At 44.3% G+C, this 12,175-nt stretch overlaps 1 protein-coding gene across 3 annotated transcripts in view; it reads right to left on the minus strand.

Annotated features, from left to right (window-relative positions):
* Positions 1–6,532, minus strand: part of CHD1 (chromodomain helicase DNA binding protein 1) — a 52,017-nt gene extending 45,485 nt beyond the window's left edge. The window contains exons 1-2 of one of the 3 annotated variants that reach the window (XM_084503517.1): positions 6,073–6,532; positions 4,081–4,285 (exon numbers count right to left, since the gene is read on the minus strand). In XM_084503517.1, the coding sequence (XP_084359643.1) occupies positions 4,081–4,133 (53 nt within the window). In that variant the 5' untranslated portion in view covers positions 4,134–4,285; positions 6,073–6,532. Of the gene's footprint in view, positions 1–4,080; positions 4,286–5,100; positions 5,376–6,072 lie in introns of those variants that run through there. The other 2 variants (XM_084503519.1, XM_084503518.1) reach the window with 2 other exon arrangements.
* Between the last annotated feature and the right edge of the window lie 5,643 nt (positions 6,533–12,175).

The raw sequence follows: 12,175 nt of genomic DNA on the forward strand, positions 1-12,175 counted from the left end.
CTTGCTATACACACACATTTTCCTTAATACTACCTATTAAACTTCTACAAAAAGGGAAAGGAGCAAGAGGGGGAAAAATCTCTCCAAACACATCTGAGGACTATCTGTTTAACTCCAACTTATATTTCTTAAAAGTAAGAATCTGGAACAGTGGTTTTTAAGGTATGAATTTATACAGCAATCTGAAACCTGTTGGCAAAGTCTTTAGTCTTTACTTACAGATCTTTTGTGGTCCACAAACTACTACATGCATGAAACTAATTAAACCAACAGAAATCCCTATCTCCTGTTAACATAAGCTTTCAAATGTGTAAAGAATGGTAAAATTCTTTGGTGTAAGCAGCTGGTTACTGGACTGCACACCAGCCAGCCACCTTCCAGATAAGCTGCCCTGAGCACATCACTTTCAGCCTACAAAGAAGTAAGGTCTGCCCAAGTCCTCCATACCTTGTTCTACAGGAAACATAGGAAGAGCAAAGAGACGGGAAATCAGATTACTATTCAATTAACACCGATGTTTCACTTTCGCAGTCCCTGTTCTACCTGGAGCTTGTCTTGCTGTTCAGGTATAACTGCCCTTCCTTGCTGATTAAGCTTTCTTATTACTGGGTAACTAGTATGCATTTACTTGTATTCAAGTTTGCAATGAGAATGCTTTCAAGAACACTACACAAAAAAATGCATTGCCTAACTTTAAGACTCAGCTTCTCAGAGAATTGCCATTAAGTTTTTACATCTAAACTCACCTGCTAACTGAATGAACAGTACCTGTAGTATTTTACCTTGAGCTACTTAAAATATTCCATAGTAGCGATTTCAAGTGAAGAAGAAGCTGGAGAGTAGACTCTACTGTGATTATCACACAGAAATCAGAACATCAAGCAATAAGATTAAACGATAGTGTTTATCTTAGTCTCAACCTCGATCACATGTGGTACTAGAACTGAAACTGATTTATAGCTTCACAGGTTGCTAACGTAGGCAAGGAAAATCCAAACAGTGCCCAACTTATTCAACCATGAAAACACGAGAGATGCACTTTGCCACCTGTAGCAAAACAGAAATTCAGGCTCAGTACCTACGACAACGGAAAGTGTTCTGCTCATCTGCCAGATGAATATACACAGCAGTGGGAAGGAGAACAGCAAATCAGCCGTTTCTTTCACCCGCTTCAGAAATGCATCCTCTTTACTGCCAGTCGCATGGAGCAGAAGACAGCTACCATTCCTTACCACGATGCTGGCAACGTATGAAATACATGTATAAGGCTTATGGCTGGTCCTTTCTCCAGCCCTCCTAATACTGACAGTTCTACAGGCTTTCCACACTTTCTGCAAATCAAGGTATTTCCTTAAAACAGTATCAAGCCAAATCCATGAGGCCTGTGTGTCTTTGTTAATAGTCTGGATCCAGTGCAGTTCTTAACTTTGCAAAGCAGTGCTGGCGGCTCCCACAGATCAGGCTGTATTTCAGTGACCAGGGTTGTCACACCAGAATGACAGCTACGCAAGTTTACAGGAGACATCAAAGAGGGGAAAATGGACTTTACAAGTATAGTATGTATCATATTTGTAAACTGAAACAACTTTTAAACATTTGTTAGTTATCACCAATGCTACTGCTTGGATTATCACTATATTCACCTCCACATCTTCCTTTCTACCTATTCTTGAAACTTTGATCTTTGCAGTTTCTTCACAGAAGCAACTCTCAATTGCTTTCTCATTTTGCTTCTCTCCCTAGTTTAGTTAAGGAAAACGCACTAAGCCCTGTACTATTTTACCACTGATCTTCCATTCTGTAGAATTCACACTTCCAGATTTAAAAGTTAAAGACAGCAACACTTCCCTGATTACAGATGGGCATTTGTTTGCAGTAGGTTGCAGTTGACTTAGGCATTTTCCTTTCTATTACAAAAATAAAAATATTTAGAACTCTGGAAAGTTATGAAGATGACAAAAAGAAAACAACACACACACACAAAAAAAGACTAAACAACAGAGGGAAGTCAGCTTAAGCTATCCCATAAGTGGCAAACTCCTTTTGCAATAATTATTTTAATAATGGAAATAGGGAAGAAAGAAAAGGGCTCCATCACTTAAAATTGAAAGTTTTCATCTTTCATTTACAAAAACAAGAGTTTCCTGATGATACATAGCAAACGTGATTAGGCTTTCCAATACATGCCCATGAAACAGGCTGAAGTATTAATAATTGATACAAGTCTAGCAACAACAACAAAAAAAGTTTTCACAAAAAAAAAAAAATCCATTTTTAAAGATGGATTCAGTAGCAACTTTAACTTGAAAAACTAAGTCTTGTAACGACCAGGTTTCAAGTACCAGGAATGTTCCTGATATTTACTTGCAACAAAGTTGCTGGGAGGTTTTTATGACTGTTACTTGTTTTAGTCTTATGAATTGCTACAGATTTTAAATAGCCTTGGTATTTATAGGCAAAGTTTAATATAAAGTAGTTTTCCTACTTATCCTTGGCAAGGTGGCCTGCCTGCTTCATATAGTAAACAAATTACACAAAAATTCATCAGAGTCGTCTCCGATAAATTAATGTTTGAGGTCTTAGAGCTCAGAAGACCAACCTTGCTCACACCATCTTTTTTGTTTGTGTTCCCCTTCTCATCTGACAAGGCTCGTTTTATTTTATTCTTCAAAGTAACCAGCATTATTTTGCCACATACTAGAAGAAACTACAAATTAATCCACTAACTAGAACAGTATCATCTTTACTAGAAGCACAAATCTTCAAGAACTACGTATTAAAGAGTACAAATTATTCACAGCATAGAAAGGCTATCATCTTTCTAGAACATTACTTCATGCAACAGAAAGCTTGAAACAAAAATACCCAGAAGTTATTGATGTTTGTCTAGTTTTACTGATCATAGGTGTCTGCTGAATGTCACCTGAACACTTCTCTCTTCCCTTGCTTTCCACTCCACCACTCACTGTGGTGTGTGCAAGCTTAATGGCCAGCCAGTGCTGACAGTGGGCAATTACCTCCTTCTTGCATTCCTTCACCTGAAGCAATAATTCAGATTTCTGTCTCCTACCTGAATGGATGTTTCCATAATGTCCACAGAACTCAGTTTTCTTTATGACCTTTGACTTATGGAATCAACTAACAGGCTGTGATCAGAAAGAGGGGCAGAATCACAAATGGCGAGGCTAACAGCAAGGTCACAACCATCTTGTAGAAGAGAAGTCTAAAAACACTTTTTATTATCAAGTTTGCCTTGTTGTCTTAAAACTCCAGCGTTTACCACATTTCCAGTTTTAGAAATCTGAACTTCTTAGTGCAGGAGACTCTTGTTAAACTTTACATTGTTCTAGTAAGAGAACTTTTAATTCCACCCCTACAAACTGTCTGCCATCCTGCACAGTGACAGGGAAGTTCTAACTAGGGTATTCCAACCAAGTGAACATTCCACACATGCTAGAGGACTACTATTCAGTATCACTCCGTATTAGAAGCCTGGCTTTTTTGATTGTTTGTGTGTGTTTGTTTTTTCCAGATTAAAAAAACAGCTGGAAAATTGGACTTCCACTTTGGAAAACAAATACATAGTCCACATTTTCTGTAGTTACACTTTGACAACACCATGGAAAAGGAAGCCTCAGGAAGTAATACATCTCAAAAGCTAAAATAACAGCTTACTACTCCTGATTTAGAGACAGTCTAGCTAAAGTTTTATGCAACACAGATTATGTATATGCTCCTTGCACTTTCACAGACTCCAGCTTTACTTTATCTGTCCAATCCTGTTTCAGCTTTTGACACTTTAAACATTTTGTTCCCTTAAAAGCGTAAGGCTGTTCTGTTGGATGCTGACGCTGCTTTTTTTTTCTACTTAAGTTTTATTGTATAAGTTATCAGCATAATCATTACAATTAGTAGTTGCAGCAATGTGAACATAACATGCAGATTAAGTGTGGCCAGTCCTCCTAAGTCTGGTCTGCTTGCTAACCAGGAAGCTTTGGCACAAAGTTCAAATGTAAATCAGTTTTAGTAAACAAAATACACGAGAGTACACATCCAAGAATAACTGAAAGGAGTGCTTACCTTGACTCTCCACTGCTGTTTCTTACACTTTCTTCATCACTGTGCCCATTCATTGTAAATATTAAGAAGTTTAAAAGATAAATAAAAGTCCACTCAGGTTACAAGGTGGATGTCAAGAATCCACTTCCTGGTACTGTACGTTTTCCGGGTGATATGTATGGTCTACTGTTCTCTGCAAATAGTCGAGATTTTTTTCCCCAAATACCTAAAATGGTAAAGAAAAATATTAACAAAATTTGAAATGAGGTTTTCAACTGAAAAAAATATCAAAAACAACTTGCTGTGCCATGCTAATACTGAAAGGGAGCATCTATCACATTTGATATTATATCTTTTTAACCGAAAAATAGCTTTTTGTGTTACTCATTCCTAGTTGTTTATCACCATTTCTCATCTGAAAAGAAAATCTTTCCTGATGTCTATGAAAATTAGAAATGATTCTTCTCAACAGGTCTTTTTGTCAGCTGCACTTAATTAAAAAAAATACAGAAAGAACCAAGATACACAAAATGCACAAAAGGAAAGACCTGTCTCTTTTTTTGCCCAACTGCAGTCAGATCCCAGCATACAGGCCCTTATGTGCCTTTATGTAACTTCTCATTGACATTACTATAAAGATGACAGCTCTGCTGAACCACCAGCTGCAGAGCATGAAATGTTATGGAAATGAACCTCTCTTCAGCATTGTAGGGCAAGAAGAATGGTTTACTGTTGTGTCTGCACCACACCTTGTGGCATAACTTTTGCCATAGTTCTGACTTCAGGAAAAACTCGATGTAAATTGTTGTGGAAAGCTGCCTCCCTAAACATACAGGTAAAGAATAGAGACGTTAAACGATCTGCTGAGATCTGATCAGTAAGATGCATTTAGTGCAGGCAACAACCGCAGTGGAAGCACTTCCAGATACACACACACACACACATAATGTTTACATCCAGCGGGGGGGAAGAGGCAGGAAGATGAATACTGCCCTGTTAAAAACAAAAAATAAAATATAAAAATAATAAAAAAGACTGAACTAAATCAAACCAGCCAGCTCCCACAGACGGCACATGCGAGATCGCCTTAAATAATCCGATCGCTGCAGCATCAGAGGCACCCGGCGAAAGTTTAGGCTTCACGGTGCGCCGGCTGCGCGCACACAACTGCCGGGGACCGCCAGATAAAGCGCAGCACCTCTCGGCTCCGGCGGCGTGGAAGCCACCAGGGGCTCGCCTGCGGGCTCCCTGCCCCGCGGCGCCCTCCTCGGCCTGCCCCAGCCCCACCTCGGGGCCCCGCTCACGGGGGCGAGGCGGGGAGGGAAGGAGGGAGCGGGGAGGGGGGGGGGGGCGTTGGGGCAGCCTCGCTGCGGGCCGGGAAATTCCCCGGGCTCACGCAGCACCGCCGCAGCCACCCGGGGCCACCGAACAAAGGCGGTGACGGACCCAGAACGCTCGGGAAGGGGCCCGGGGACCCCCGCAGCGGCGCCGGGGCCCCGCTGCCGGCTGCTCCCGCAGGAGGCCTCGCTCCCCGCCGCCCGCGGGCCCGGCGCTGCCGGGAGGCGCCGCCAGCGGCTTCCCGCGGGGGCTCCGCCGCTCGCCGCGGGGCCGCCCCGCGCCCGGCTCCACCGGCGCTGCCCTCCCGGCCCCGGGGCCGGCGGCGCGGCCTGCGCGGGCGCCGCTGCCGGCGGCGGCGGCTGCCGGTCCCGGCGGCGTCTCCGAGGCCGCCGCCGCTGCCCTCCCCTCCACGCTTCCCCCGGCGCCCCCCATGGCCGCAGGAGCGCCAGGGCCGCGCTCCGCCGCCCGCCCGGCCGGCTCGGCACGGGCTCCCCCCGCAGGAACCTGCGAGCGCCGCTCGACCCCGAGCCGCCCGGCCCGGCCTGCCCGCTCCCTCGGCCGGCGGGAGGCAGCCCGCGGGCCCCGCGGCCGGCAGCCACCCGCTGCCCCCGCGCGACCCCGCTCCGGACACCGGGGGGGGGGGTGCGGAGGAGCCATGGCGGGGCCGCTGCCTACCTGCGTGCAGCCGGCACGGCGCGGCCAGGCCAGGCCTCGCCACGGCCCGAGCCTGCGCTACGCCCCGCGGGGAGCTCGGCTCCGCGCCGCAGCCCTGGGTCCCAGCCGCTCCCGCGGCCGCGGCGGGGCCTGCGCCGCCGCCGCCGCTCCTCCCGCTGGCCGCCCTGGGCCGGCTGAACAATGGGGCCCGGCAGCGGGCAGGGAGGGGCGCGGGGAGAAGCGGGGCTGGGCGCCGCTCCGGCTCCGGCTCCGGCTCGGCTCCGGCTGCGGCTCGGCTCCGGCTGCGGCTCCGCTCCTCAGGTCCTGCCGACCGCCGCCATCACGCCGCCGCTCCGCTCAGCCTCCCCCTCCCGCGGTCGGATGGAAACCCCGGGCGTGATGTCAGCCCTGCGCCCTGGGAGCGAGCGGGAGGAGGAGGAGGAGGAGGAGGAGGAGGAGGAGCGGGAGGAAGGCGGGGAGGAGGAGTCCCGGCCGGGAGGGCCTGAGCACCGCCACCGGGGCCGCCGCAGCGCCTCCCCTCCTCGGACGGGGGACGGGGACGGGGCCGCCGCAGGACGCGGGGCCCGGCCCGGAGGGACGCCATGGTTTTATTATTATTTTTTATTTTATTTTATTTTATTTTATTTTTTTATTTTTGTGTTCGCGCCAGGTTTTTTGCTGTGAAAGTCGCGGCCCGGGAGCCCCCGGGCGCGCTTCTCGCTCAGCCTGCGCAGTCACCGGCGGTGTCGGGGCGTCCTTGGGCAGGCTTGGCTGGAGGCAAGACCTCCCTCCCGCCCTGGCGCCCGCGGTCTCGTCGGGGAGCCGCTCGTGTTCCTTCATAAAAATAAACAAATAAATAAATAAATAATAACAAATAACAATCGTGGAAGTCCTGCGGGGTTCAGGGCAGGGGCGACGAAGGGCCGCCGGGCGGGCGCTGCGCCGCAGGCAGCAGCAGGGCTCCCTCCGAGGCCGGGCACCCGCTGGAATGAGGAAGCGGAGCGGCTCACCTCCCCTCCGCGCCTCGGCTACACGCCTTGCGCCTCCACGCCGCCACACCTCTGCGGGGCTGCTGCTGCTGCCGGTGCCAGAGCCGGGCATTTCTTCAACGCCCTGCAAAAGAAGTCAAGGTTAACACGAAAACACAGCTGGCCCATCAAGAGAGGGAAGACTAGAAAGAAAGATTCTGGCTGCCTGGTTGCAGTAGAGCAAGGTGGTTCCAGTAGCTGTCGAGCTAAGTCAAGCTTGAAGCGCTGTGTTGGCCAAGGGCCAACATCTGAGCCACAGTCAGTCAGCTGGAGACCTCTTGGGCCCATGGCTTACCTCATGGTTGCCCTTCAAGGGTGAGCAAAGCCACGCGCCTCTGTGCTTGCTGGAGGGTGGACTGCCAGTGCTCCTGCAGCCCCTTCAGCTGGATGGCTGTGGTTTCCTGGACCTGCTCCTTCAGCTCACCACATGGATTGTGCCACATGCACCAACTCTGAGAAGCAGCAAAGGCTAGATGAAGCATATCCACCAGCCCGTCTTTCAAGCAGCTTAGGACAGTACACCAAAATCTCAGGGGCTAAAGGCAGAATACATACACATATATATATGCATATATATATACATGCATATACATGTATATACGTATATATATATATATATTCATATATATATGTGTGTGTGTGTGTGTGTGTGTTTTTCACCCCTAGATCTGCATCTTAAAAGATGCACCAGGAACTGCCGGGTCAATAAAATGTCTTCCAGGTCTACAAAAAGGCTATATCAGACTCTTTTGCTCATTGAAGCATTTACGTCTGCCTAAGTCAGCTGAAAGAAGAATATTTTTGTGACAGACAAGAATGCTGCAAGATCAATGGACTGAAGTTTCAGTTCAAGTGTCAGAATGGAAATAAATTTTAAATCAAGGTAATTAATTAAAACAGCAACAACAACAAGAACAAACCTTTAGCAAGGATGATTCTAATCCTAATAGTTGAAGGATTTTTATTACTTTTCTGGATTTGTTAATTTTAAGGAAAACCATAGAAAACCATATCAACTTTGTTCAACCGGCAGTTACAGACCTTACACAGAAATTCTGGAATAAAGCAGTTACCTGCAGCAAGCAGGAGATAGGACAAAATTGATAAGAATTTTGAAACATGCTATGTGTTAGGTACACAACTTATGTGGCTTACACTGATGAATAATCTGAATCATATATAGGTGATGAACAATAGTCATAATAGTTTTCAGAGGGTGTCCTTAGAGCTGGTTGCAAAACTTTTGTAGGTCAATATAGATACATAAATAGATAACTTGCCTGTATGATATCAATATGATCCACAGAATCAGTAAAACCTCTAATAATGAAACCACACCTAAATAGACGTAAAAGGAATACATGAATTTAGCATCCCTTTCCGTTTACAGAATCTGCCATACAAACTGCTACACATTGCCTAGCTGGAGATATATTAAAAGTGCTCAGGTAAGAAAGGATGTAGGGGAACAAAACAAAAGAGAACATCAAATACATTCCAGCAATTCTAGTTGCTTAGCTACAGAATGCACTCAATTCTTATTAACTATCTAAAAACCTAAACATCGTTAAAGGGGGCAGATGTTAGTCAAATTCCTCTATTTTTGCTTCCAACTTCCTCTCTTCAAGATCCTAATTACTCACAGAGATAGTCTTTCTTTTTCATCCTTCCCTTTTCTTCATTTCCCTTCCTTCTTACTCATTTGTAAGAAGCCACGTAAAGAAAATAGTTTTATTCAGTTAAAAAATATCTTCCCAGGCTGCTGTTTAGAGTTGTGTGCATAAATTCATTTTGATATATGTTGATTTTTAATCTGTCAACAACAGTAATGTTCCCTAGAGGAAAAGACATATGAGGAGCAGCTGAGGTCCCTTGGTTTGCTCAGCCCAGAGCAGAGCAGGCTGAGGGCAGGCCTCATGGCGGCCTGCAGCTCCCTCACCAGGGGAGCAGAGGGGCAGGCGCTGAGCTCTGCTCTCTGGGGACAGCGACAGGACCTGAGCGAACGGCATGGAGCTGGGAGAGGAGGGGGTCAGGCTGAGGGATAGGGAAAAGTTCTGCACACAGAGGGTGGTCAGGCAGTGGGACAGGCTGCCCAGGGCAGTGGTCATGGCACTGAGCCTGCCAGAGTTCAAGAAGCATTTGGACAACACTCTCAGGCATATGGTTTGATTTTGGGGTGGTTTTGTGTGTAGTTGGACTCAATGACTCTTGTGGGTTCCTTCCAACTCAGGATATGCAATGATGCTGTGATTCTAATCAACTCCTGTTGATAAGTGAAAGTCAAGTACTATTCCCATGAGTCCATATGTTGCTTTAGTCATTAGTACAGGAGTTAACAAAGAAAGCTCTCTTCTTTCAGGTTAAAAGTCAAGGCCGAATGTCCAAGTTTATTTATTTATTATTTTGTTTGTTGTTTGTTTGATTGTATTTATTTATTTACGTTTTAATGAATTTTCCCATTTCACATGACAACTACTAATTTTTCTTTTGAATGGTTAGAGTCCCTCTGGTGACAGATCCTACATTTAGATGTCATTGATCACACTGCACATGCACAGTTTCCCTTGAAGGATAATACCCTGAATCAGCAAAAATTTTTAATACATGCACAGTTTTCTGGCATTCTCTGTGTGCTTTGGGCCTTCGTTTCATTAAGAAGATGGGCGTACTCTTTGAGATTAACTACACAATAAGAAGATCTGACTGTACTTAAATTAATTGCATTTGCAATAGTTTATTTTAGCTATCAAAAGTAACACTGATAGATGATAGAATGAGTATTAGCAGAAATTAATAAACGGTGTGAATGCTAATGAATTCTACCAACAGTACTGTCAGGATTGTAACATCCTATTTCTGGTGCATTTACAGGTTCACAGCACCTCTACCAGCTTTACAGTTAAATCCAGCCCAGCATACCAGATGTCATGGAGAGCTGCCCTGTGGTTGCTAAAAGGTTCTGGAGTGGACAATGCTGTTTTAGACTAATTAAGCAATAATGCACATACTTGCAGCTGCCACAAATACCTATTTGCCTGCAAGGCATTTACATGTAGTCTTTACCATAATCTGTTACTATTGGAGAGTGTGCTATAAACTGTCCTTTTATTACCAGGAGTTCAACACCAGCAGTTATAGCATTCAAATTAATAAGTTTAAACCTACATCCTTTCAAATGAGAATCAATCTTTAGCTTGTTTGAACAGTTCTGTATTTTAATTAGAACTGTGAGAAGTCTTCCTGCTTTCTGTCAAACTAACCTGTGCTTTCACTAATAGAAATTGTTTATTGAACACAACACTTAGAAATCCTAGTCTACACTTTGCAACTGAGGAGATAATCTCCATTTCCTATGCCTTTTACACATGTGCAGTTCTCTAGGATGTGTACTTGCACATACCCTTTCATTTGTGTTTATGAAATGAAAGTGCCTCATATTTTCTAACTTCACCTGGTATCACTGCAATACTAGGCAAGATTAAGATTCAAGCAGAACAAATTTCTGTTTCAGCAAGACATTAATCAGACTCCTAATTACAGAACCTAGAAGTCTCCATTTTGCTTCATGTTTTGCGTAATAGGCTTCCTAGCTTCCTAGCTTCCTTCACCTAAATCCTTTCAGTAGAATTTCTCAGTTTTCTGTAGCTTGCATTACAATTCATGAAGTCACATACCCTGCTCACCTCCTCAACAATCTCTAGCTAAAGCAAGCCTTTTGGTTCAAAGAGTACTTCTAAGGTACATGAGAAATTGACATCCTGGCTTTCCTTGGAACCAAGGTATGGTTTCACAATGGTTTAAATGAACTAGAGTTAGAGCTGCTGTGATCCCATCCTCTCTTTTTCCATGCCATTCAGAGATTAACCCCATTAAAAAATAATTGCTTTCTGGACATTTTGACTTTCTGAACTTGGTCACCACACAGCTGCACATGCAATGATCCATGTGTAATATATCAGCAGCAATTGTGATTTACAGTGATTAGAAATTGCCACAACAACCAGGAGATTTTTCTCCACACCCGCTGAGAGAAATGGATTTCTCTTTCACCTTAGAATTTGTTTGTATTACAACTCCGTCAACTCCTTCTTGCCCAGATGGCACAATAAAGTATGCACGACCTTCCTATCTTAGCAGCTTTTCACACCATAAGTAATATTGACTTCTGTTAAACATATCTTCTAGTCTGTATCAGGCAACAAATACACGTGACACACAATGTTCTAAGGACAGTTGCATGAAGCTTTTTATTATGACAGGAAAGCTAACACCTATGGGAATAAGCTGCCTTTTTTTTTTTTTTTTTTTTTTTCCTGACTGTGTATTACAGGTTTCTGGCATCTAAGCATGCCTCCAAGATGTAGGTAAGAATATCATGCCTAAAGTGTCACTGATTTAACTACTGCTAACCTCTGGCTATTCTCAAACTGTATTTGTGCTTGTAAACAATATAATCAATACACAATCCAAGTTAGGTGCACTGCTAAGTATTTAATACAATCCATTTCAATGACTACATTTTCAGGTCATTCATCTTAACTCCCCACCCCACACACACTAGTAGTGGGGACTAAAGTTTATTGCGGTATCTTTACATTAAAGAAAAAAAAATCTTCATTGTTTTGTTTTTAACATATAGTTCTTCTGAGCAAATAACTCTTTCCATTTTAAATCTGTGAAGCCTTAAGTACTGCGTCTATCAGTCTTTAGTGATGTAAGATATACACATGAAATATCCTCAATATTTAACTTGGTACTTAATTACATACTTAGTGTTTTGTATCCTCTTTCTTATTTGCTTTCTAAACAACTTCCCTGTCCTACTTAGTGCTTCAATTTTAATCCTTTCACTCTTCAATTAATTCTAAAACATTTCCTGAAAAGCTCAAATACCACAAAACTATAGGAGGAAAAAAAAAAAAAAGAAAAAAAAAACGAAAAAAAAGTAGAGTTTAGTAGAGCTTACATGCAGAGCAGGGATAGCCTAATTTGCCTGCTTTTCACTTGTTACCCCTGTTACTTCACTTAATTTTATATTCTTCCTTCTACATTTAAAATGTTTACTATGAGATCCTCAATAATAATTAATCATCCAA

The sequence above is a fragment of the Aythya ferina genome, assembly GCF_964211825.1.
Source record: "Aythya ferina genome assembly, chromosome: Z".
NCBI lineage: Eukaryota > Metazoa > Chordata > Aves > Anseriformes > Anatidae > Aythya > Aythya ferina.